General features: G+C 36.9%; 1 protein-coding gene across 2 annotated transcripts in view; it reads left to right on the top strand.

The window, feature by feature from the left end:
- The window catches only part of CEP135 (centrosomal protein 135), a 92,108-nt gene that overhangs the window by 28,209 nt on the left and 38,317 nt on the right, over positions 1–25,582 (top strand). For both annotated transcript variants that reach the window (XM_049886225.1, XM_049886224.1), the window contains exons 9-14: positions 873–938; positions 3,719–3,857; positions 6,755–6,978; positions 12,033–12,185; positions 13,090–13,242; positions 16,670–16,747. In XM_049886225.1, coding sequence (XP_049742182.1) covers positions 873–938; positions 3,719–3,857; positions 6,755–6,978; positions 12,033–12,185; positions 13,090–13,242; positions 16,670–16,747 — 813 coding nt within the window. The remainder of the gene's footprint in view (positions 1–872; positions 939–3,718; positions 3,858–6,754; positions 6,979–12,032; positions 12,186–13,089; positions 13,243–16,669; positions 16,748–25,582) is intronic.

The raw sequence follows: 25,582 nt of genomic DNA, 5'->3' as shown, positions 1-25,582 counted from the left end.
AATTGAGTGTTAGGGCTGAAACCTTAGATCTGCCTCACTGGTGAGGGGGAACATGAACCCCTCAAAAAATTACCTCATCTGCATTATGACTTGGTGGTAAGTATTCTTAGACTTTAGGTATTTACCTAATAGGCTTTTTGTTTAACAGCTTTATTGAGATATGATTCGCATACCATACAGTTTACCCATTTAAAGTATATAATTCACTGTTTTTTAGTATATTGTGCCTGTATTTAGTATATTGTGCATATATTTAGTATATTGTGTGGAGTTGTGCAGACATTATCACATCCCAGCCCTCCTTTGGTCCCAGTCAATTTTAGAACATTCTCATCGCCTCAGAAAGAACCCTGTACCATTTATCTATCATCCCTCCACTCCCCATCCACTCCCATCCCTAAGCAACCACGAGTCTACTTTCTGTCTCTATAAATTTCCCTGTTCTGGGCTTTCATATGAATGGAATCATACAGTATGTAGTTTTTTTGTGACTGAATGTTTTCACTTAGCATAATGTTTTCAAGGTCTATCCATGTTATAGCATATATCAGTACTTCATTCCTTTTCACGGCCAAATGTAATGCATTTGTATGTACTTACCACATTTCGTTTATCCGTTCATCCACTGATGGACATTTGCATTGTTTCTACCTTGAAGCTACTAGGACTAGTGCTGCTATAAGCATTTATGCACACACTTTTGCGTGGACTTAACGTTTTCATTTCTTTTGAGATATGCCTAGGAGTGGAGTTCCTGTGTCATATGGTAACTCTGTGTTTAATTATTTGTGGAACAGCCAAACTGTTTTCCACAGCAGTTCACCATTTTACGTTCTCACCAGCCGTGTATTAATACGCTTTTTTATTCCTAGAAAGAGATTAAAAGAAAACTCTGTGAAATGCAAGATCTTGAAGAAACAATATCAAAACTTCAACTGGTAAGTAGATATCATATTGAAATGCCAGCATTTACAATAAGAAATTTTTTATACTTGTATATATAGGCTCATATACAGATATATATTTTTAAATGAGATATAATTTATATCGTGATATTCATCCTTTTCAGGGTTACAATTCAGTGGTTTTTATTATGTTTACAAAGTTATGCAACCATTACCACTATCTAATTCCAGAATATTTTCACCCACCCTAAAAAGAAACTCTCTACCTATTGGTAGTCACTTCCCATTTTGTTCCCCAACCTGCCACCCCCACCCTCCTAAGCACAAATATACTTTCTATTTCTATGGATTTGCCTACTCTGGATATTTCATATAAATGGAATCATACAGTTACATGGCCTTTTGTGTGTGGCTTCTTTCACTTAGCATAGTATTTTGGATCTCATTCATTATAGAATGAATCAGTACTTCATTCTTTTGTATGGATGAGTAGTATTCCATCGTATGGATATACTTACTCTTTTTTATTTTTACAGTGCTTTTTTTCTGGGTTTAATTTCATATACAGTAGGTGGCAAGTGAAATTCAAATTCAGAAAACCTGTTAGGAATTTTATTCTTTTGTCAATTTTATGCCTTGTAAATTTACCAACATTAAAACTAGAAATTGATAATTTACCAACATTAAAACTAGAAATTGATGATTACTTGATAAAATTGTTGACTGTTATTGAAAGCACTCCACCCTCTTTCATTAGCTTTGTTTGCCAGTGCAAACCATTTCCCTGATCACGCAGTTTGTTTTAATAATCTCAAAATGAGAAAAATTATAATCATCCCAATAATCCAGCATATAGCATGTAGTCCTACAGTCTGGGACTGGCAGAAAGAATGTTTTGCTTAAAGGTAGAGATCCTTGATGGTCACCCAAGAGTTACTCCTTTTTTTATATATAGTCTGTTAAATTGCAGAAGTTTCCTCTAAGATTAGAAACAAAGACTAATGCTAATTTCCAAGTTTTCTCATGACATACGCTTTTTATTACTACCTAGCTGCAATGTTCTGGTGACATAAGAGGAATTAAAAAGTGGTACACTGGCACATAGTAGGTGCTCAGATACTTGTTGATTTTTGTATGCGTAGTGATTTGCTTTTTCCTTCAGCATTTTAGCAGGTCCAATCCAGTTATTCAGTGGAATGATTGATTTGCTAAACCTGCTACATGTTGTCTACTCTGGAGTCCCGTAGATATTGTAAAATTCTCCCATGGGGTCAGAAAATGTAAATGAGGTATTTTAATGATGTTTTCACTAGAATGTAAGCTCCAAGAGGGCAGAGGTTTTTGCTGTTTGTTGACTGCTACATCCTCAGTGCCTAAAACAGTACCTGACATATGGTAGATGCTCAGATATTTGTTGTTGGTTTTCCTGTGAATGCTATAAAAAGTTGAATGTAATTCATAATGATTGTCTCAAAGCTCTGTGGCCAAGCTTCAGTAGTGTTGGCTTACAATAAGAGGCTGCTGTAGTGACTTTCTGGCCTTTCTTATTTTTCCATTAATGCTTTGTCATTGTTGTTAAGTGCTGTCGAGTGGGTTCCGACTCATAGTGACCCCAAGCACAATAGAACGAAACACTGCCCGGTCCTGCACCATCCTTACAGTCGTTGTTATGCTTGAGCTCATTGTTTCAGCCACTGTGTCAGTCCACCTTGTTGAGGGTCATCCTCTTTTCCGCTGACCCTGTACTCTGCCAAGCATGATGTCCTTCTCCGTGGACTGATCCCTCCTGACAGCATGTCCAAAGTATGTAAGATGCAGTCTCGCCATCCTTGCTTCTAAGGAGCATTCTGGTTGTACTTCTTCCAAGACAGATCTGTGCATTCTTTTGGCAGTCCATGGTATATTCAGTATTCTTCACCAACAGCACAACTCAAAGGCGTCAGTTCTTCTTCGGTCTTCCTCATTCGTTGTCCAGCTTTCACATGCGTGTGATGCAATTGAAGATACCATGGCTTGGGTCAGGTGCACCTTAGTATTCAGGGTGACATCTTTGCTTTTCAGCACTTTAAAGAGGTCCTTTGCAGCGGATTTGCCCAATGCAATGTGTCTTGATTTCTTGACTGCTGCCTCCATGGCTGTTGATATTAATGCTGTAGGTTATATATTTTAAAGTTATACTATAATGATGATATTAATAGCTAACACTTACTGTGCACTGTGTGCTGGGTACTGTGCAAACTGCCCCACATCCATCAGTCTTCCCTCCCCAGTGACCCTGTGTCCAGCCACTGCGTTTATTATCCCCATTGCGGACACGAGGCCCAGAGAATAACCAGGGCGGTTGAGGATACATACTGGTAGCCTTAGAACACTATAGCTTACTACTGCCATCTTTTAAACTTAAAAAAGCTTTTACAATTTTTGTTGCACAAATACATATTTAGAAAAAATAGACACTATGCCAAACAAATTAGGAGAAAATAAAGTCTAATGATTCTACCACTCCGAAAGGTGCACTGTTGATATTTGGGCTTTATGGTGCTTTTAGCCACAGTTGATAATTAACTGTAGTTGAGACCATAAATGGCTAACTAAAGCTCTGTGTGTGTGTGTGTATAAAATATAGTATATGTACTAAAGAGTATATAAAAAATATAAAGAGTATATATATATATATATATATACACACAAAAAAAATTACAGGTGAATTACTGTTACATAAATGTGCTTATGAAAATACCTTTCATTTTAAAGTATTATAATATTTATATTAATCAAGTTAGAAATTTTAATTATAATATTAAAATTTGCAGGAATTAGACTTATGCCATAAAGAAAAGGAGAGACTGAGTGAAGAATTGCTTATAAAATCAGATCTTGAAACTGTTGTTTGTCAACTTGAACAAGAAAAGCAAAGACTTTCCAAAAAAGTTGAAACTTTTGCAGATAAAGGTAAGATATAAAATGCTGATAACTGAAAACGTGATTGTGACTTTCTCTTGATGTATTTTATTCTTAATAGGTGATCTTCATTCGTTCAATAAATATTTTTTGAGTGCTTGCTAGATACCAGAAACCATACTAGGTACTGTAGATAAGGTGGGAATCTCCCTCAAGGAACTTAGCATTTTCTTTTATATTTTGACTCTTTGCTTCAGGGAGTCCTCCTTGAGTAATTTCCCAATAGAAGTATGTTCTTCTTTGAGGCAGAGGATAATAGAATTAGTACTAAGAGGAAAAGCACTCTGAAATAGTGGGCCATCTGAAAATCAGAATCTTCTTAAGGAAAGGCATCTATGTCACCTTAAAGTATACACGCAATTGAGATAGGCTGTCTGTCAGGTACAAGTCCTAAATGACTAGAGCTAAGGAACATGCAATTCATTCCTTCATTTGACAAATGCTTCTGAATTGCCTGTTGTGTGGCAGGCTCTGTTCTAGGTATGGGGTATATAATGATAAACAAGGTGCATAAGGTCCCTATTCTTCTGGACCCTTTATCCTAGTTAGGGAAACAAACTAGTAGAACATAAGTGAACAAGTTAATTTTAGATGATAAGAGGTATTAAAATAAAGTAGGGGATGTGCTCAAGATTGCTGATTGCGGGGCTGAAGAAGACACCAGCCATATGAAGATCTAGGGGCAGAATTTTCTAGGTAGAGAGAAAGGCAAGTGCAGAAGCTTGGTGCCATCAAACTTGGTATGTCTCAGAAAGTGAAAGAAGACCAGTGTGCTGTTAAGAGATGATATCCTAGGGCCCTTCACCTGCCATGCAGCTGATGTATTTAACCCGTTTGCCACTCACTAGCTGTATGACCCTGAGCAAGTGAACTTCTCTGTGCCCCAGTTTCCCTGTCTAAAATGGGGATAATGATGGCACCTGCCCCAAAAGATTGTTTTGTAGACTAAACAAGCTGATATATTAAAGTACATAGAACCATGTATAAAAGTTTGCTGTTTACTTTTTCTCATAGCTATCTATAGCCTGTCATTTCGGTATAATCTTTCAGATACTTCAAACTCCCTTGGTTCTCAGTATTTTAGGTGCATGCCCCTGCCAAAACCGTAGCCAGGGAACAACCAAACGATTTATCTTCTACATGCTTGTATGTGGACAGCTAAACAGTGCTTGAGTATGCATCAGACACATTGATACCACTGTAAATTAAATGTCCCCAGCCTCAGCAGAACCCTCAATGTTGTATGGAAATCTTACTCTGTCTTAGTGTGCCATCCCCCGCTCTCTGCAGCAAGCATTTCAGTGCTTTCCATTCTCATTAAACCTGTGACTCCCACTCCAACCCTCATTCTGAGTGGATGGTCTTACCTCAGGTTTTCTGAGAGAATGGAGGCCATCAGGCAGACATTCCTTCAGTTTCCAGTTTCCTGCCCCCAGGCTGTAAACCTGCCCATTTCCTTCTCTCCTGTTAAAGTGAAGGAGTGTCTGTTTCATGAAAGGCTTGTGCCTTCATCTGTTCTCTGGGTCCTAGCCTCTCTAATTTTAAGAACTTTAGACATTATCTCCTTTTCGTAATTTTAGTGTTTGTACTGATTTTTTCCTCTTAGCATTCAAACATGCTGACTCTCCTCCCATTTAAAAAAAAAAGAAGTTTGACCCATTCCCCTCCATCCACCCTTTCCTCTTCTTTGTAGCTTCAACATCTTGAAAAATCACCATACTTCTTTCAGCTTGATCACCCACTACCCTTCAGCTCCTCAGTCCACTCTAGTTTGGCCTCTCTTCTCATGTTACCACCAAAACTGCTCTTTTTAAGGCCATCAGTCACCTCTATTATGCTACATACAGTGGACGCTTTTCATTCATTAACCTATTTGACTTCTTAGTGTCCAACACAGTTGTCTGTTCCTTGGCTTGCCTAGTTTCCTCTTACCTCTCCGGTTACCTCTTCTCAGAATGAATTTGTCAATTTGTCAATTCATCCTCCAGTTTGCATTGTATATTATTTTGTAGCTTTTATCCTACTACAATTAAAATAATTATTTGTTTGACTATGACTGTATTTTATGGGGAGCTCTGGTGGCGCAGTGATTAAGAGCTTGGCTGCTAACCAAATGGTCGGCAGTTTGAATCCACGAGCCGCTCCTTGGAAACCCTATAAGGCAGTTCTGCCCTGTCCTGTGGGGTCGCTATGAGTAGGAATTGACTCAACAGCAACAGGTTTCTGTTTTACGCACTTGTATTTTTAACCAGCACTTAAGCATATAGTAAATGCTCAATAAGTATCTGCTGAATGAAGGAAGAAATGGGACTGAATCAGAATGTGTCTTGAAAATGGTACTTAAGCCTCAGAGTTATAATAAGCATCAGTTAAATTAGGTTGAACTGTATACGATTTTTTGACCTATGAGAAGGCAGTTTATGTGCTAAAGGCTAATTGTGTTTATTTGGAGAAACATTCAAGTGTGAGCTCTTTATGCATATGCTATATTAAATTCAAGCTTAATGTTCAAATTGTGCATATTATGATTAACTATATGTAGATAGATTTTCTCGTAGTGCATTTTCAAGCACCGAGAAAGAACCATGTGTTGCTTCATTCTGTAGTACTAAATAGTATCCATTCTTATGATAAAACAAAAGCAGGGAGACTTTGACTGACTGGATTTTATTTAAGCTTATAATTTAATTTTTGCTTTTGTTCTTTTTCCTTTCCTATAAGTACTAGTGTCTTTGATATATCTAGCCTTTATAGGTGATTTAAAACAGCTCGTAATTTTTAGTAGTTTGCGATCTTAAAGAAGTTTTAAAGTATTGACCTAATTTATTTGGCTGATTATACATTATATATGCAACATTCTTTTAAGATTTAACCGTTTTAATTTGCAGAAAGAGAACTTACTTTGGAAGTTGAGAGGATGAGGCTAGAACATGGAATAAAACGCCGAGACAGGTCACCTTCTCGTTTAGATACATTTCTGAAAGGCATAGAAGAAGAACGAGATTATTATAAGAAAGAGCTAGAAAGACTCCAGCATATGATACAGCGAAGATCTTGCTCTACAAAGTATTTTACGCGTGAAAAAGTTCACATTTTAAAAACACCAGAGAAGGTACTACTCCTTTATAAGAGTATCATGTGAACAAAGTTTTCTGGCTTATTATTGTATTAAATGTAACTTTAGGTATACTTGTTTTTAAGAACTCTCTTAATTTTGATTTTTGTTTTCTTCGATGACCTATACTGTAGGAACATTGTATTAGTTAGTTAAAATGCTTAGGCACACAGGGCAACATACTAGTTCCAGGAAACTAGGATAGATTGAATAGCTGACGCATGGGAAGAATGCAGAAGACATGTGGACTTCTGGAAGCTGAAACTGCTGGACATTTCCTCTCACTCCAAGCTGTACTTCTTCCTGTGTCAGCTGTGTTTTCTCTCTCAAAGCAGAATGGCTTTGTCTACATAGCAGGCAACATGGCTTCATTCAATTCCCAGCCTTGGACCAGTCAGGAAGGCTGATTACACTGTACTAACCTGGCATCTTCCGTATTAACCATGCAATGGGAGAAGGGTAGAAACAGGAAATGGGTGCTGGATAGATTGTTCCATTTTTCCATTATGACTGTATTTGCAAGTTGGTGGTCTAGAAATGTTCACTTTGTGTATCAGCTAATTGATATTATTTTATGTATATTATTTAAAATTAACCGTGTTTCATGAGAAGCTAAAATCATGTGTCTCTATTTTAGGTTATAATTATTTTCAATTTTATGATTATCATTTGAGTTCTTCAGATTTTTCTTTTTTTTAAGCTTTGAAGCTTATATGACCATAGCGTTATCTACACACTAGGTAAAATTGGAGGGAGTTGGGGGAAAATTCATTAAAATCATGACAGTCATTAAAGCTCAAAACATTGGATTTCAGACTTGGCTGAATATATCAATTCCATTATCTTTTCCATGAAGATCCTGTGTCCATTCTCAAACAGGTTTGAATCTTTTTCTTATTAGACTTTGATTTTTAATCTTATTGGCTAATGGCTGAATTTTATTTATACTTATCAATGTAAACACTGCTATGTTGTCTACTATAAACAGAATTTGTAGGTGGAAACATATAGCATAAGTTAATTTATGTGTTACTTAGTTCTTTTAGAATACATACATACTCAGAACAACAACAAAAATAAAATAATTTTTAAAATACATATATACTTAGGACTTAGGAAAAGTAAATCACTGAATTGACCATTTTTATTGTGTAGAAAAATCTTCCACAAAGTAGTTGATCTGTTTAATTGACTGTCTATTAGATAGCACTGAGGTGGTAAATTTCTTAAAGTGTTTAAATATTTGATTCAGTGGTTTCATTTTTGAAAGACAAAGAAAGAATATTGGTAAGGTATATATATATATACTGGGAGAATTAGTAAATTATTTACTTTTCTGAAATTTTATGTTACTCAGCGCAGGTAAGGAATCTGTTTTCTAAAGCTCAGAAAATCAGAGTGTTCAGAGCATTTTAGATGACCAGTCACAAATTTATTGGTATGGCAGTGGATAACTGGTAGGTAAGTATATGAGTGGGATGTAAGACAGTTGTGCTATGAACTAGAGAATGTATGCCCTGTCTAAAAGTCAGTATTTTAAGCATGTTTAAAAACACTTTGTTGACAAAGACCTCTCTAAACCTGGAGTTGATGTAAGCTGTGAGGTTTCAACCTCCACTTTATGGTAAACTAAGGCACAGTTGAGGCAAGGATGATGAGACTGCGTCTTACATACTTTGGACATGTTGTCAGGAGGGATCAGTCCTTGGAGAAGGACATCATGCTTGGCAGAGTACAGGGTCAGCGGAAGAGAGGAAGACCCTCAACGAGGTGGGTTGACACAGTAGCTGCAACAGTTATCTGAAGCATAACAACGATTGTAAGGATGGCTCAGGACAGGGCAGTGTTTCGTTCTATTGTGCATGGGGTCGCTATGAGTCAGAACCAACTTGATGGCACTTAACAACAACAACGCACAGTTCATTGGTGTTGTAATAACTCAGGAAAATATTGGCATTTTTAATATCAGTGATTATCATTGACCAAACGCCTGTAGATTTTCTGTTGTCTATAGGGAGGCACTGTCTCCTTTCACCTTGTCCTCACCATGGTTCCCACCATGAGTTCTGAGTATAGTGTAATGGAAAGTGCTTTGGAGTTGGAGACTTGATCTAAATTCCAACTCTGCAAACTGGCCTTATAACCTAACTTCTTGGAGCCCTGGTTTCATCATCTGCAAAGTGAAGAAAGTAACTACAACATCTTGTGAAGGTTAGATGACACAATTTGCATAAGGGCTATTATGGATTGAATTATGTCTCCCAAAAGTATGTAATGGAATTCTAACCTCTATACCTAGGAATATAATCCCACTGGGTATAGGGTTTTCTTTGTTATGTTAATGATGTCACATAGAGTGTGTCTTAAACCGAATGACTTTTGAGATATAAAAAGAACAGATTAGACACAAAAGCAAGCACAAATTGTGGGGTTGGGGAGAGATGCCAGGTGGAGATCTTGAAGGAATCCGAAGAAAAACGCCAAGGCTAGGGAAGCTGAAACAAGGATTTTCCCCCAGAGCAAACAGAGAGAGCCTTTACCTTGGGTTGGTGTTCTGAATTTGGACTTCTAGCCTCCTGAACTGTGAGAAAATAAACTTCCATTTTTTACCACCACCCACTTGTGGTATTTCTGTTACAAAGGTACTAGCAAACTAAGACAAGGGCCCAGCACAATATCTAGTGTCCAGTAAATGTTTCATTTCCTTATTATTTGCTGTATTAAAGTACATCAGATCTAGGTGGTAACATTAGGTTCTGTTCAACAGATGTATACTGAGGGTCTGCTATGAATGAGACACTGGGGATACAGAGATAAAGAAGTTACAGTTCCTGTCCTTATAGCCTTCAACCTTGTGCATGTTTGTATGTGTACTTCTGTATGTATGTGTGTGTGCACATGCATTAGAGACAATGTGGTGGGAAAAGGAGTTATAAACAATTATTACACAGTAACATTAAAAAAATAAATCTACATGCAAGATTATTTAGAGAAGAGCTAAGAATTCCTGCTTAAGAAGGTCAGTCAGTAAATGTTCAGGGAATTCTATGTTATACCAGGCACCATGCTAGGTACTGAAGATATGGTGAACACGACTAAATACCTACTCTGTCCCTCACAGTGCTTACATTTTATTGGTGAAGACTTACATTAAACGTATAATCATGTAAATAACTTTATAATTTCACATGATAAATGTTAATGAAATAAGAATACAGGAAAGATTGAGAATGCTATGGGAGCCTGTGGAGGGGAATACAAATTAGACTGAGTCTTCTGGATGGACTGCTTGGAGAAAGTGACATTTAAGCTGAGACCTAGAGAGTAATGGAAATATACTGTCAACTCCTTATTCATTGAGCTCTCCTTTTCTAGAATCTACGGACCATACCTTTCTTTAAACGTTTTTTCTTTAGATATGCTAATACTATTGGTTAGGTTACAGATTTTCTTTTATACTTACTTAAACCTTGATTAAGTCCTCAAACCCTGATCTGCTTTTGTCCTATAGGACACCTTGTCCTGTAAGGCATCCTTTCTAACTAGCTAATCTCATTCATTATGCCTTAATTTTGCATGTTTAACAAAGAAAATAATGTATTTCCAAGTGGTAGGTGAGGGCTACTTCCCATATATTTACTATTGTTGTTTAAGTCTCCATGGACGTGGTATGTACACAATAGATACTGAGTAACACAGGTCAGAATTCTTTCCATTGTATCAGATTATCCCTACTTGGGGCTTCTACATTTGATATTTCAGCACTATGATACCAGTAGATCCCAAGTTTATGTTTACCATCTTTTTTTTTTCCACAATAGCTGTGAAGAGAGAGGAGTTCTTGAATTATACTGAAATAGTAGGTGTATTCTTGTTTTGGAAATGTTGGAATTATTTCCTTATACAGTGAACACCTTTGATGTTATAGAAATATTTACATTTATCTGATGGTAAAGTAGACCTCAGATAGGCCTGAAGCTGGGAAAATTAGGGCTTGATGTGCCTGGAAAATGTGTCTTAGTTTCAGTCACAGAAATACTGTGCTAGGCTGTTGTAGTTACTCGAACTAGGTGAGCAGGCACACACGTACTCTTCTGGTCCCTCCCTTGGAGAGAAAAAATTAGCATGGTCCTCAAAAAATTAGCAGGCATTGGAATCACCTGGAGATGGTCTGGGATGGGTCCCAAATTTCATGTCTTAACAAGTTCCTAGATGCTGATATTGCAGGTCTGGGGACCATACTTAAAGTACCACTAGTATAAACAGCCCCAGGAGAACTAACAGTTGAAGAATCTGGTGGGATATGATCAAGTAGTATCATGGGCAGCTGGGTCCCTTCCTGAGAACTTGAAGGGCAGGGAACTAGGAAGCCAGGAAACTTGCCTCAGTACTGCCAGTGCTCTTGCTCCTGCTTTCATTATTGATTAAAAAAAAAAAAAAGTATTAACTATCTTGAGTCCCTGGGTGGTGCAGACGGTTAATGCACTTGGCAACTAACCAAAATGTTGGAGGTTCGAGTCCACCCAGAGGCGCCTCTGAAGAAAGCCCAATGATCTGCTTCTGAAAAATCAGCTACTGAAACCCTATGGAGCACAGTTCTGTTCTCACACACATGGAATTGCCATAAGTTGGGATGAACTGGATGGCAACTGGTTTATGGTTATAACCGGTATCCTGTGACAGATCTGACTTGGAAGAAGTACAGCCAGAATGTTCTTTAGAATCAAGGATGGCAAGACTTTGTTTCACGTACTTTGGACATGTTATCATCAGAAGGGACCAGTCCCCTGGAGAAGGACATCATGCTTGGCAAAGTAGAGGTCAGCAAAATAGAGGAAGACCTTCAACAAGATGGACTGACACAGTAGATGCAACAATGGGCTCAAGCATGGCAATGATTGTGAGGATGGCGCAGAACCAGGCAGTGTTTCGTTCTTTTGTACGTAGGGTTGCTATGAGTCGAAACCGACTCAGTGGTACCTAACAACAGTGACAGCCATGTGGTGATAATTATAACAAATGATAACTTCTGTTTTCTGATTGTGTTTCAGGGTGATTACAACTCAGAAATTCGTCTCGTCACAAGAGAAAGAGATGAACTTCATTGTATGCTAGAAAGATTTGAAAAACATATGGAGGAAATACAGGCCAATGTTAAATTATTGACAGCAGAAAGAGATAAACTAAGTGTCTTATATAATCAAGTAAGAAGTTAATTATAACTAAGTCAAAGGTTTATATAGATCCATTTAACTATAATGAAGTCAGTATATGTCCTTCACATTACTCTAATATATGGACCTTGTGATATTCTTCTTAATTAGAATTATAAATAGCCATTTGTACTATCATCCTGCTGCCAAAGCAGAGACTTATTTTTTCATATTTATCCTTCCTGTTTTCTGAATTATCTATCAGGATGGTTAGTGATAGCATCCTTCTCAAACTACCTGGAGCAGGTCTCTGACGCTGAGCCAAGTTTATCCTTGGGATTCGGACATGTTGGGTAGAACAGTAGAACAGTGGGTAGGGCTCACTATTTAGATATACTGGATATTAAGAACTTAGCCTTTAGTAAAAAATTCTCTAGGGAAAAGGGCATCAATAGAGCTTGGCCCAGTTACAAAGCCTCAGTTGTCAGAGGGCAAGGTGAGTTTGAGCAAAGCATGGTGTCTGTCACCTCAATTTGTTCCTACGCCTGTCTTCCATGAACTCCTGCTGCTCCTTTTAAAGGGGAAGGACATGCAAGTTAAAGGTCAAATTGAAAGAGGTGTTTCTCATTTTGAGCTTTTCTTGGGTTCTTTAGTACAAAGTGATCCACTTCTGGGCTCTCTCCGCTGTTGGCTTAGATTTCCACTTTCTTGGGTTTGCCTTAGTTAATTGCTACTTGTCCATCTGCTTTCTGGTTCCCCAAATTTTGTGGCCAGCACTTCCCTCAACCTCCCTATCTTTTTGGTTTTATTCTTACTATTTAATTATCTTACTCTTACTTTGTTGGGATTTGGGAAGAGAGCAACAGTAGCGTGTGTTCAGTGCGTGTTTTTTCTTTTTTTGAACCTCGAAGCTTATCCAAAGTTTTTTTTTATTATTTCTTTTTAATTCTTAAAGGCTCAGGAAGAATTATCTGCTCTAAGACAGGAATCCACCCAGACCACAGTCTCCCCAAATATTATCAGTCTTATGGAAGAGGAAAAAGAATGTGCATTATCTGATTTAAGAAGAAGTATGGTAGAAAAGGAAGCTTTAAGAGAAAAGTTAATTGTAAGTACTTTATTTCTAATATGCATAAGGAGCCTTGGTGGCACAGTGGTTAAGGCACTTGGCTGCTAACTGAAAGGTCAGTGGTTTAAACCCACTGGCCATTCCGTGGGTTTGAAATTAGGAATGAAAACACTTAAAGCATTATAAGGGTAGTCATAAAGACTATCCTTATAATTTATTCCATCTTATTGAAGAAAAGATAGCTCCTTATATACATTTTTCTGTGAAGTAGCTTTTTAGGATGTGCAGCTGTATCAGGGTTGGCAAACTACGGCACACGGGCCTAGTTAGCCTGCTGACTGTTTCTGTATTGCCATGAACTAGGGGTGGTTTTTACATTTTTAAGTGATTGAAAAATATATCAAATGAATAATACTACCTCATGACACATGGTATGAAATTCATATTTCATTGTTCATAAATAAAATGTTATCGGAACACCACGCTCGTTGGTTTACATATTGTCTTGGCTTACCTTGTGCTACAGTGGCAGAGTTGAGTAGTTGCGACAGAGACAGTATGGCTCACTAAGCCTGAAATATTTATTATCTGGCTCTTTACAGAAAAAATTTGCCAACTCCTAAACTCACTCAATAGGAAGTTCCTTATGTATAGGGATATTATATAAAGCTTTATTGAGATATAATTTACATACTATAAAATTCACACTTTTAAAGTATACAATTCAGTGGTTTCTAGTATAGTCACAGAGTTGTGCAACCATCAACACTACCTAATTCCAGAGCATTTCCATCTGAGAAAGAAACCCCCTATCAGGTAGCATTTCCCCCAAGCCTCTCAGCCCTAAGCAACCACTCATCTATTTTCTGTCTCTATAGATTTACCTATTCTGGACATTTTGTATAAGTGAATTCATACAAGTATAGGGTTGGTATGAGTCGGAATCGACTCGACGGCACTGGGTTTGGTTTTGGGTTTTTGGTATTAGTATTATGGAGACCACAGCTTACGTTCAATAAATATTACTGAATTAATGCTTTGGGATTAGTAGCTAAAATTAGGAATAAAGACACTTAAGCATTATGAGAGTAGTCTTTATGACATAAGTTTCAGTTAAAATTTTAGCCTAACAGTTCCGTTTCAGAATGCTTTTAATTGAGATCTTTTTTAATACTGTACAATATGACAGCTTTTAGTTTAAGTCACTGACTTAACCTTTTCCATATCTGTTGAAATGACTAAGGAATGTAAAAATAGAGTAAAAAATGAAATAGTACTGAGAACTAGGAAAAAGTAACGTTCACGTTACCAAATGCCTTCTGGGTTGTGGGAGACAGGATTTATCAGTTTAGAATAGATGTTTTACTTAAAAACTGAACTTAACATCTTCATCTATAAGCCTACTTCAGTGTTGACTGTTATTCCGCTGTCCCCACTATCAAATCCAGGCGTCATCACTGACTCCTTGCTCCCTGAAGCCTCATATCCCTTAATTAATCACCAAGTGTTATTGTTGCTATCTCTTAAATAATACTTAACCCATTTGGGAGGCTGTTCTAAATGATTTTTATGAGGGCTATCATTAAATCTTTATAGTACCCTTTTCAAATAGATACTATCTACCAGTGAGGTCTCTGAGTTTCAGTGAGGTTAAATAGGTCCCCCAGCTTGAAGTTGCAAGGAGCCTGGCTCCAGAGCCCACACACGCCACTTCTCATGAATGTTTGTTTCTTTCCATTCCGTTCCCACCACCCTGTTCAGGCCATTATTGTCTCTCACCTGCACTACTGTATTAGTGGCTTCTGTACTTCCAGTCTTATCCTCTCAAATCTGTTTTTCTCGCTGAGGTCAGAGTAATATTTCAAAAATATAATTCTGATCGTGTCACATCCTACTTAAAATCCATCAGTTGTTTTAAAGGACCTCAATGATTGGCCTCCTTTGAGAGGATGATTGCTACTTCTAAAGGAATAAAGATGAGGTTAGAAAGACACAGGAAATAATACCAAGGGGCCATGCAAAAGATCCGAGTTCCAAGAATAGGCTGGTCAATGGTGTAAAACACAAGGGCTGTTTTTCTGGTTATATAACCTTATCCCAAACTGTTGCTGTTGCTAATCTAGAGTTAGCAATACAACATGGTACTTTTTCCCAAACACATCTCTGCCACCCCCCACCCCGCCACTCCCTCACTCACCCCAAGGGTCCAGCCTTAGTGTACTTTTTCTTGCCTCCAACCTTCTACATAGACTATTGACTACCTGAAAAATTCCTTTCCTCCTTCCAATCCACTTGTCTAATTCCTGTTTTTCTTTTAGATCCAGGTTAAACATCATTTTTTCAGACAGGAAGTGAACACTGGACTCTAGAATCCCTTTCTGTATGTCGACATAAAGTTCATTTTCCTTACAGAATATCCATAGGCTTTACTGTAATTTCTTTTTTTAAAGTTTGTCTTTTCTACTAGGCTTTGATATTGTTAGGTAGCATCTGGATTTTCTAGGCCGTATCTTTATGGGAGCAGATTCACCAGGTCTTTCTCCTGCAGAACCTCTGGGTGGGTTCAAACTGCCAACCTTTCGGATAACAGCCATGCAGCCAAGCCCTTAACCGTTATACCATCAGGGCACCTACTAGATGAAATCAGGGACTTGTATTCATTTTACGCATTACTGTATCACTAACACCTTGTTTGGTGCTTGGTATATAGTATAAACTCAATTTATATTGGTTGAATGATGGAATAAATGAATAAATACTTGTAACAAGTGATACTTTCAGCCAAATGTGTAATCTAAACATGAGATGTCTTTAAAAACTCATCTCTAGTATATGGATTTTTCTGGAACATTTATTTATTTTCACTGAATAACATGGATGGAAGTGTGAATTCACACTGGAAAACCTCTCAGTGGGTACCACATTGTGTTACTAATCCTAGACTTAGCAACAGAGTTTGGATAATAAGATAATGTAATCAGAAAAATAACCTTTGTGTTTACCCTGTTGACCAGCCTGTTCTTGGAACTCTGATCTCTTGCATGGCCCTGTAGCATTCTGTTTCCTGTGTCCTTCTAACATCATCTTTCCTCCTTTGCACCCTGTCCCTATTACTTTTCCTTTCCTGAGGACATACTCCTGAGCTTGATACTTAACCGGCTGTTTTTTCCCTTTATAGTTGTGCTAATGGACTGATTGAAATAAATTTTTACAAATGACTCCATAGCAGTCTGTGTTTTCTGCTACAATCACACATCGAGGTAGAGTGTATAAATAAGGATCTTTTGTGCTTTTTTTAACCAAAAAATTTGTTTTTGTTAACATCTACTGATTTTCCCTCTAAAATATTTCTGAGTATAAAATGACAGATAGAATAAAATAGTACTGTAGATTTGCATCCTTTACTTTGATAGTTTTGTTTTATTATCTGATATAAATGAACATTTTCTATAAAAATCTCTTTCAGAACCTCCAGGAGAAGAGTCTTTTGGGAAAATCAGAATTAGAACAAACTATTGAACATTTGACATGTGTTAATCATCAGGTAATTAGTCAAACTGGATTTGGTGTATATTGTGTTGTCTGAATGACTGTTTCAATTATAGTTTAATATGCTGCATGCATTTTAAATTGTAAATAATATGCTTAGGGAAGCTGTGTAACAGTGGTTAGGAGTGTGTGCTATGAAGACTGACTGCCTGGGTTCAAATCTCATCTCTGCCACACATTACCTATAGGGAAATTCCTTGAACTTTCTGTCCCTCAGTTTCTTTATTTGTAAAATAGGAATAATTCTATAACTTCTTAGGGCTATTGTGAGGATTAAATTAGTTAATACATATGAAGAATTTAGACGAGCCCCTGGCATATTGGAAGCACTCAGTAGATGTTGGCTATTTTTATTGTTCTTGCTTTCATTAAAAAAAATACATAGGGTAGAAAAGTGAAAGTCCACTTTCATTCCTTGTTGCTTTCCCTAGATATGGCATTTTAAACAATTTGTTACATGTTTTGCCAGTACTTTTGGAATGCATTTACTTAACATATTCGTACACATTCCACACATATAGAAACAGAAATTGGGTCATGCCATATGTATCACTTTTTTTCTATAGTAGATTGTGGACTTCGTTCCATCTCAGTACGCAAAATTCTGTTTTAGTCTTTTTAAAGGCTGCATATTGGCTTTGTCTCAGTTTGGGTGTCCCTGAAAGCAGAGCCTGAGACCAGAATGTGGGTACAAGTAGTTTGGCAAGTTATCCCAGGAATCAGAAGTGAAGGAGCTGGGTGAGTCAGACAGGAAAGTAAAAAAAGCCAAAAAAGGATATTTTATTGAGCTGGTTGCTGCTGTGGACCGAGTCTCTATTCCTCTGGGAACCCTCTGAGGAAATGTATAGAATGTACCTCTGAATAAAGGATGGGAGGCTAGGGTATTTAGCTACCTAACCCTGTTTTTCACGCATAAGGATTATTCTAGAAGTGTTAACTTCCCAGATTTCTGGCTGACTGACTTTGGACTCAGTGAATGAGCTCCTCCTTTGGAAAAAGCCCTGAGGCAGAAAAGCAGACAGAGTCAAAAATTATTTGAGGTGGGATTTGGTCAGCATGCATGGGGCAAAGGAGATATGGCTCTAGACACAAAATCATCTGTTACGGGTTGTTTTACATTTTTTTTCTTTTTTTGCTTTTGCAAACAACATTACAATGAAAAGCTGTGTGTGTGTGAGAGAGAGAGAGAAAGAGAGAGAGATTGAGAAAGAGAGAGAAAAGAGGTCCTTCCTGATATATATGATGCTTACGGGGATTTTGGCCAAGCAGAGAACAAAAAGTAATTGAAACAATTGTGGCAAAATGAGATAATTGTTGAATCTAGGGATGTCTAAATGAAGGTTTATTGGCCAAGCCTCAGTGTTTTAGAAAAACTTAAAATATCGGTGTTTTAAAAGTCATTACAAAACCAAAACCAAACCCAATGCCATTGAGTCGATTCTGATTCATAGCGACCCTACAGGACAGAGTAGAACTGCCCCATAGAGTTTCCAAGGAGCGCCTGGCAGATTCAAACTGCCGACCCTTTGGTTAGCAGTGGTAACACTTAACCACTATGCCAGCAGGGTTTCCTAAAAGTCATTAAATGTAAAAATTAGAAGGAAACATTATTTTTGCCCTTATTCTTGATACTTTGGTTGGGTATAGAATTCTAGGTTGGCATTTTTCCCTTTCAGAATGTTAAAGATATTGTCCACTATCTTCTCCCTTGCATCATTTCCAACAAGAAACCTGCTGCCCTTTTTCTCTTTACTCCTGTGTATGTAATGTATCTTTTTCCTCTAACTGATTTTAACTGTTTCTCTTCTACTGCTTATGATGTGCCTGGGTGTTGCTTTGTGTTTCTTAAACTTGGAATTCATTGAGTTTCTTGAATCTGTAGGTTTATAATTTTCCTCAAATTTAGAACTATTTCAGCCATTATATCTTCAAATACTATTACTGTTTTCTTCATCCCCATTTAGAACTCAAATTACATTTTATATATCTGGCTTCTTGAAGTAGTGCCACAGCTTATTGTATTTGTTTTTTCTTTTTCCCCAATCTTCTCTATCATTCTGTTCATTTTGGCGACTTTCTATTACCGTGTCTTCAAGTTTACTAATTTTTCCTTCTGTAACATCTAATCTGCTGTTAATTCCATCCAGTATACTTTTTTTATTTTAGACATTGTAGATTTAATCTCTAGAAGTTGGATTTCAGTCTTTTTTTTTTTTTTTTTTCCAGTCCTTGATATCTCTACATGGTTAGTATTTCTCTGGTTTCTTGAACATAGGGAATACAGTTATAATGGCTTTTATCTATTTACTAATTAATTCTGTCATCTGTGTCATTTTCGAATTGATTGATGTTTCTCCTCATTACGGACCACATTGTTTTGGCTTCTTTGCATGCCTCGTAATTCTAGATTGGATACTAGACATTATGTTTTTATCTTCCTGCTCACTGGATATTTTGTATTCTTTTGCTTGAGCTGTCTTCTGGGATACAGTTAAGTCGTATAGAAGTAGTTTGACCTTTTCCAGTTCTGCTTTTAAGCTTTGTTAGGTGGGACCAGAGCAGCACTTAGTCATTTTATCTCACTACTGAGAAAAAGCCCTTTTGAATACACTATCTTTTGCCCCATGAATTATGAGGACTTCCACTGGCTAATGGGAACAGGAAATAGCCTTCAGTAGTTTCTTTGTGGAGCTCTACTCAGCTGAAGATTCCCAGGGAACCTTCTTCTGATCTCTTAAGCTGTAGTTAAAATTAAAATATCTTTCCGCAAAGAAAATACTAGGCCCAGATTTGCAGTAGATTCTACCAACACTGAAAGGGCATATTCCAGTCTTACAGCAAACTATTCCAGATTTTTTTTTTTAAAGGGAGGGGAGAGGAATACTCTCCATCTTATTTTATAAGGGCAATATAATTTTAATAAAACAGTAGACAAAGGTAATGTGAGAGAGTGCAGGCCAGTTAACTTCATGGTGTATAAATAATGCTAAACAGCATATTACCAAACCAAACCAAATTCAGCAATATATAAAGAAGATAAAACATTGTGATCAAGTTGAGCTTATCCCAGAATGCAAGTTTGATTTCACCTCAGAAATCATACCACATTTATATTTACAATGAAAAGCATATACTCATCTCAATAAATGGAGAAGAAGCATTTTTAATTCAGCATCCAGTCATGACTTAAAAACGATGTTGTTATTGTTAGGTGCCGTCGAGTTGATTCTGAGTCATAGTGACCCCATGTGACAGAATGGAACTGCTCCATAGGGCTTTCTTGGCTGTAATCTTTACAGAAGCAGATCACCAGGTCTTTCTCCCACAGACCACTGGGTGGGTTCAAACCACCAACTTTTCAGTTAGCACCTGAGCACTTAATGCTTAACCATTGTACTACCAAGGCTCCATTAAAAAAAAATACTTTTAGCAAATTAGGAAAGGTAAGGAGCCTCTTAACCTGGTAAACCCTGGAACAAACAGTGTACTTAATAATAAAGCATTGAAAGCATTCATTTAAAATCAGGAGCAAGACAAAGGTACCAGTTAACACCAATTTTATTCAATATTGTGTAGAAGATCGTAGCCAATGTAGTAAGAGGGGAGAAGTGTATGGATGAGAAAGGAAGAAACTATGTAAAACAGTATTTTTATCCATATGGAAAATGTAAAAGTCAACAAATAATTAGAATTAAATGGAGCATATAAAATCAGCATATAACAGCCAGTTTTATTTCTGTATGTTAGTGCTGTGCAATAGAAATATGTGAGCCACATACAAAATTTTTAATTTTTTAGTAGCTACATTTAAAAAGAAACAAGATTTAAACCCAAAATATTTCAACATCTAAATCAATATAAAAATTTGATTATTTTATATTCTTTTATTTAGACTAAGTCTTTGCTATGTATGTTATACTGTAGCATATCTCATTTTTTACTAGCTACAGTTCAAATATTTAGTAGCCACATGTGGCTGTGGTTTCAATATGGGGCAGGACAGCTATGTATGGTCAGCAAACATTTTGAAAGGATACCGTGTTTTTTTTTTTTTTTAAGATACTATTTTAATGGTGATAAATAATACAGGGCACCTATGAATAAGTTTTCAGAACCTTTAGAGAAAACATTCTATAACCTTATTGAAAAACATTAAAGAAAACCAAAAACCAAACCAAACCCAGTGCCGTTGAGTTGATTCTGACTCATAGCGACCCTACAGGACAGAGTAGAACTGCTCCATAGAGTTTCCAAGGAGCACCTGGAGGATTCGAACTGCCGACCGTTTGGTTAGCAGCCAATAGCACTTAACCACTACGCCATCAGGGTTTCTAAACATTAAAGAAGACCTACATAAACGGAGAGATATATTATTAAACAAGGAGAGAGATAGCATGTTTCTAAAAAGAATGTAAATTCTCCCCAAATTGGTGTATAGGGCTGACGCAGTTCCAGCTGAAATCCCAAGAAGGTGTTATGGGTATGTGTGTTCGTGTGGCATGTGTGCGTGTGTATGCGTGTATGAAACTTGACAGTAGATTCTAAGATTTACATGGAAGCAACCAAGAGTCAAAAAAATTTTAAAGAAGAATATGGTAAGGGACTTGCACTACCAGACATGAGAACTTTAGAGTTAGAACGATTAAGACAGTGTGGTGTTGCAGAGTGGTCAAGAGAGACTGATCAAACTCAATAGACAGCTTAGCAACAGTCCCACAAATATGTGGGAACTTGGTATATAAACGGACTCAGATCAATGTGGGAAGGAAGGATTATCCAGTAATTGTTTCTGGGACAATTGACTATCCATATGAAAGAAAATGAAATTAGATTCTGCCTCACATATACCATACTCATAAACCAATTCAAGGTTACTTGAAGCCTTCAGTGTTGAAGATACAACTTCAAATTTTTAAAAAGAAAATACAGGAGAAAACCTTTTGACCTTAGAGAAATAATAATAGTGGCAATCATTTATGTAGCATTTCTGATGTGTCAGGTGCTTTTCTCCACATTTATATACACATTATTTTAATTCTCACAACAACCATACAAAGTAAATGCTGTTCTTATCCTCATTTTACAGATAATGAAACTGAGACAGAGAGGGGGAGGCCTGCCCAAGATTACGCAGCTAGCAGGTGTTGCAGAGTCTGTGCTCCTAATCACTGCTCAGGAGACAAAAGTGTTCTTTCCTAAAGAAAAAGATAGATAAATGGGGCAACAGTGACAAGGACATCTTTGTTTATCAAATAGCGATAAAGAAATTGAACAGACGAGCCATTTATTGTGAGAATAACTTGATACACACTAACCCAAAGACAAATCAGCAGAAGATATGAATAGATACTTCATGGAGGAAGAAATTACAAATGGCTAATAAACATAAAAAGATGTTCCACCTCAGTAATAAGGAAGTCCAAATTAAAACTACAGTAAAATGCCATTTTTACATCCATCAGGTCATCAGAAATTAAGAAGTTAGAATAAGTATTAGCAAGTATGTATAGCTCCTGGGAGTGTAAGTTGGTACCTCTGGAGAAAAATTTGGCATTATTTAGCAAAGGCATACCCTGTTAACTAGTAATTCCATTTCCTGTTATGTACCCTAGATGGGGGTCAACAAACTGGCCCCGGAGCCACATCCGGCCTCCATCCAACTTTTTTACATAGATAATGTATTGGAACACAACCACACTCTTGTGCAGATACTGCCTGTGACTTCTCTCATGTTACAACACAGGAGCAGCAATGGGCCGCAGACCCACAAAGCCTGAAATATTTACTCTCTGGCCCTTTACAGAAAAAGATTGCCAACCCCTGCCCTAAACAAACACGTGGCCGTGTATACCCAGAGCAGTTGTAGTAACACCGTTTGTGGTAGCAAGAAAGAAAACAAAAAACAGTCTAGATGTCAGTTGTGAGGAAAATGGATACAATGAAGTGTTATACAGCAGCTAAAATAAATGAACAATAGCTACAAACATCAGCAATGTATGCACCTCACAAATATAATGTACCAGAAAAGCAAGTCACAGAAGAAAGCATGGAGTATGATTCCACTTATGTAAAGTACAAAAACATACAAAATTAAACAGTATTGTTTAGCGATTCATACAAATGTGATACACTAAATAAAAGCAAGAAATGAGAAATGCAAGATTCAGAGTAGAGGTTACTGTGGGCAGAGATTGAGGGAAGAGACTGAGATTTGCTCACAAGTAGTTTTAAAGATTTAGGTATATTTTTATAGGCCAGATGATGGATGTACACATATTTATTTTTACTTTTTTTAGCCTAGACATGTACTCTTTATTTGTGTAAGATATACGCAAGGAATTCTGACTTTTTTAATGCAAAAAAGTTACTTTCCCACCTTCCTTGTCCTCAAAACTGCCATCCTCAACTCTCTAACTCTTTCTTCTGGTGCTTACCTTCTTGTTTGTAAACAATGTGTATATACAGCTTAGTCTTACTTTACTGATACAAATGAGCATTGTTTTGTGACTTTCCTTGACAGGAGATGATGGCTTAGCATTCCTCCTCCTTTCTTTCACCATTCCCTCAAGACAGTTTTATTACATACTTTGCTTACTTCAGTAGTTTATATTACCTTGACCCCTGGCTTTTCACTGCTAAGCCTAGTGTTACAGCACTGCCATGCCTTTTTTTCTTGTAGAGTTTCTTTTTCCTGGAGTTAAAAATTGCATTTCTGTTTTTGTTTAAACCTTGTTTTCATTAAACTTACACTAATTTTTGTCAAATGCTTCAACATCTCTGCTGCATGGTATCAGTAATATTTTTTAATACTCAGACATACCAGTTTGGTTTTTTTCCTTGAAGACTCCCTTCCTGAGCTTTCAGTCTTCCTGCTACATTGTGGACTTAATGTCTCTCAGTGGCTGTTGTCTTAAGACTTTCCCTTTTCCCTTCTCTTGTGTTGAATCCCAGGGTTTTCTCTTTCTTGGTTTGTTCCTTCATTCTGGGAGAATTGTTTTTTGGTTTTTTTTTGGTACTCTACATGTCTGGAAATGTCTTTATTCCGCTTTCATACTTGGTTTAGAATTTGGCTAGGTATATGGAAATATAGATTAGAAAATTATTTTCACTAAAAATTTTGAATACTGTCCTCCATTGTCTTACAACTTTCTTTGAGATGTCTGCTCCTATATTCCTGTTTTCTCTTTTTAGAACTTTTACTAGTTGGTTTTAGGCCTCCTGAAGAGATAATCTAAAGTTCTTATCCTTTATCCTTTATTTTCTCTTTTCTGAGAGATTCCCTCTATCTCTTAATGTTTCTTTTTTTTGGTTGTATTTCTAAGAATATTTTCTAGAAAGAGGTAAGAAATACCTCAGTTCTAAGGGTCCCGGTATACAGACTTTCAACCAGTCTTCCTATTTGACTTTATTCCTGACCCCTACCCTCTACTTCATACCTCTAAATGTTGAGCCTCTTCTCAGTAAATAAGTTGGCTACTTGTTGGTATTCCATACAGTGGTCATTTTAGATTAGTGCTTCTCAACTGTAGTCAATTCTACGCAGTGGTTAAGCGCTCAGCTGCTAACCAAAAAGTTGGTGGTTCATACCTACCAGCCATTCCACAGAAGAAAGATGTGGCAGTCTACTTACATAAAGATTACAGCCTTGGAAACCCTGTGGGACAGTTCTGCCCTGTCCTATAGGGTCGCTATTAGTTGGAATCGACTTGATAGCAATGGGTTTGGATTTTTATAGGGAACATTTGGCACTATCTGGAGACATTTTTGGTTGTCAGTCTAAGGGGCAGGTAAAAGAATTACCTGGCCCCAAATGTCAGTAGTTCCTAAGTTGAGAGACTGCTGTAGACTGTAATTTTTTCCACTCTGAATCACTATTCTGCCACAAGTTAGTGAAGTCATTTGTTTACTCTTTTTTTTTTTCTTGTTCTCTGTCCTTATGAGTTCGTACCTTTTTTATTCCTTTATTCCCATTTTAGTGGTGTTTCCAGAGGGAGAGGAGATAAAACATGTCAGTGCACAGTTTTGACTAAAAGACTTATATTTCTTGGTTTTGAGCTTTACTTATAGGTTATTTTCCATCTAGAATTTATTTTTGTATATGAAATAAAGTAGGATTCTTGCTAGCTTTCTGTCTTTCAATGATAGTTCTCCTTACCCATTTTTTTAAGGGTTTATCCTTTTCCCATGTACCTTATAATGCTACCTTTTCTGAGTTTACATCTGTACATAGTGTTTTTACTCTATTCAGTTTCATGTACATGTTTGTCCATTTGTATGTGAAATCCATACTGTTTTAATTACAGTTGCTTTCTAGTTTGTTTTTATATCTTGTATCTTTATATCTTATGAAGCATTCTTCTCTCCCCAAATATTTCCTCTTTTCCTTTTTCCTAAACGAAGTTTAGAGTCAGTTTATGAAATTAAAGCCACTCCTTTTTTTTTTTTTTTAAAAAAAAAAAAGCTTTCTTAGGATTTTTATTGGAATTGTGTTGAATTTACAATTATTTGGTAGAAGATTTGGTATATTTACAATATCGTAGTCCCACAGTGGTAGAAAGGACATGGTGTATCTTTACATTAAGTCAGATTATCTTTTATGCCCTTGAGGAAAATTTTAGTTCTTTGTTAAGTCTTGCCAATTTTATGTTTGGGTTACAGTCTTTTCCGCTGTGTTCTTTCCATCAATTCAGTCATATCTACTGACTGTTTTTTCAAAATTTTTGTTCTGCTAATGGCTTCCTTACCTATTTTCATTGCTGTTACGGATATGTTCTTTTTTCTTCTTCTTTTTTAGAAATATTTTATTGTGTTTTAGGTGGACATTTGTGCA

Source organism: Elephas maximus, chromosome 5 (assembly GCF_024166365.1).
Source record: "Elephas maximus indicus isolate mEleMax1 chromosome 5, mEleMax1 primary haplotype, whole genome shotgun sequence".
Lineage (NCBI taxonomy): Eukaryota > Metazoa > Chordata > Mammalia > Proboscidea > Elephantidae > Elephas > Elephas maximus.
Note: the sequence above shows the minus strand (reverse complement) of the source record. Positions and strands in the feature narration are given on the sequence as shown.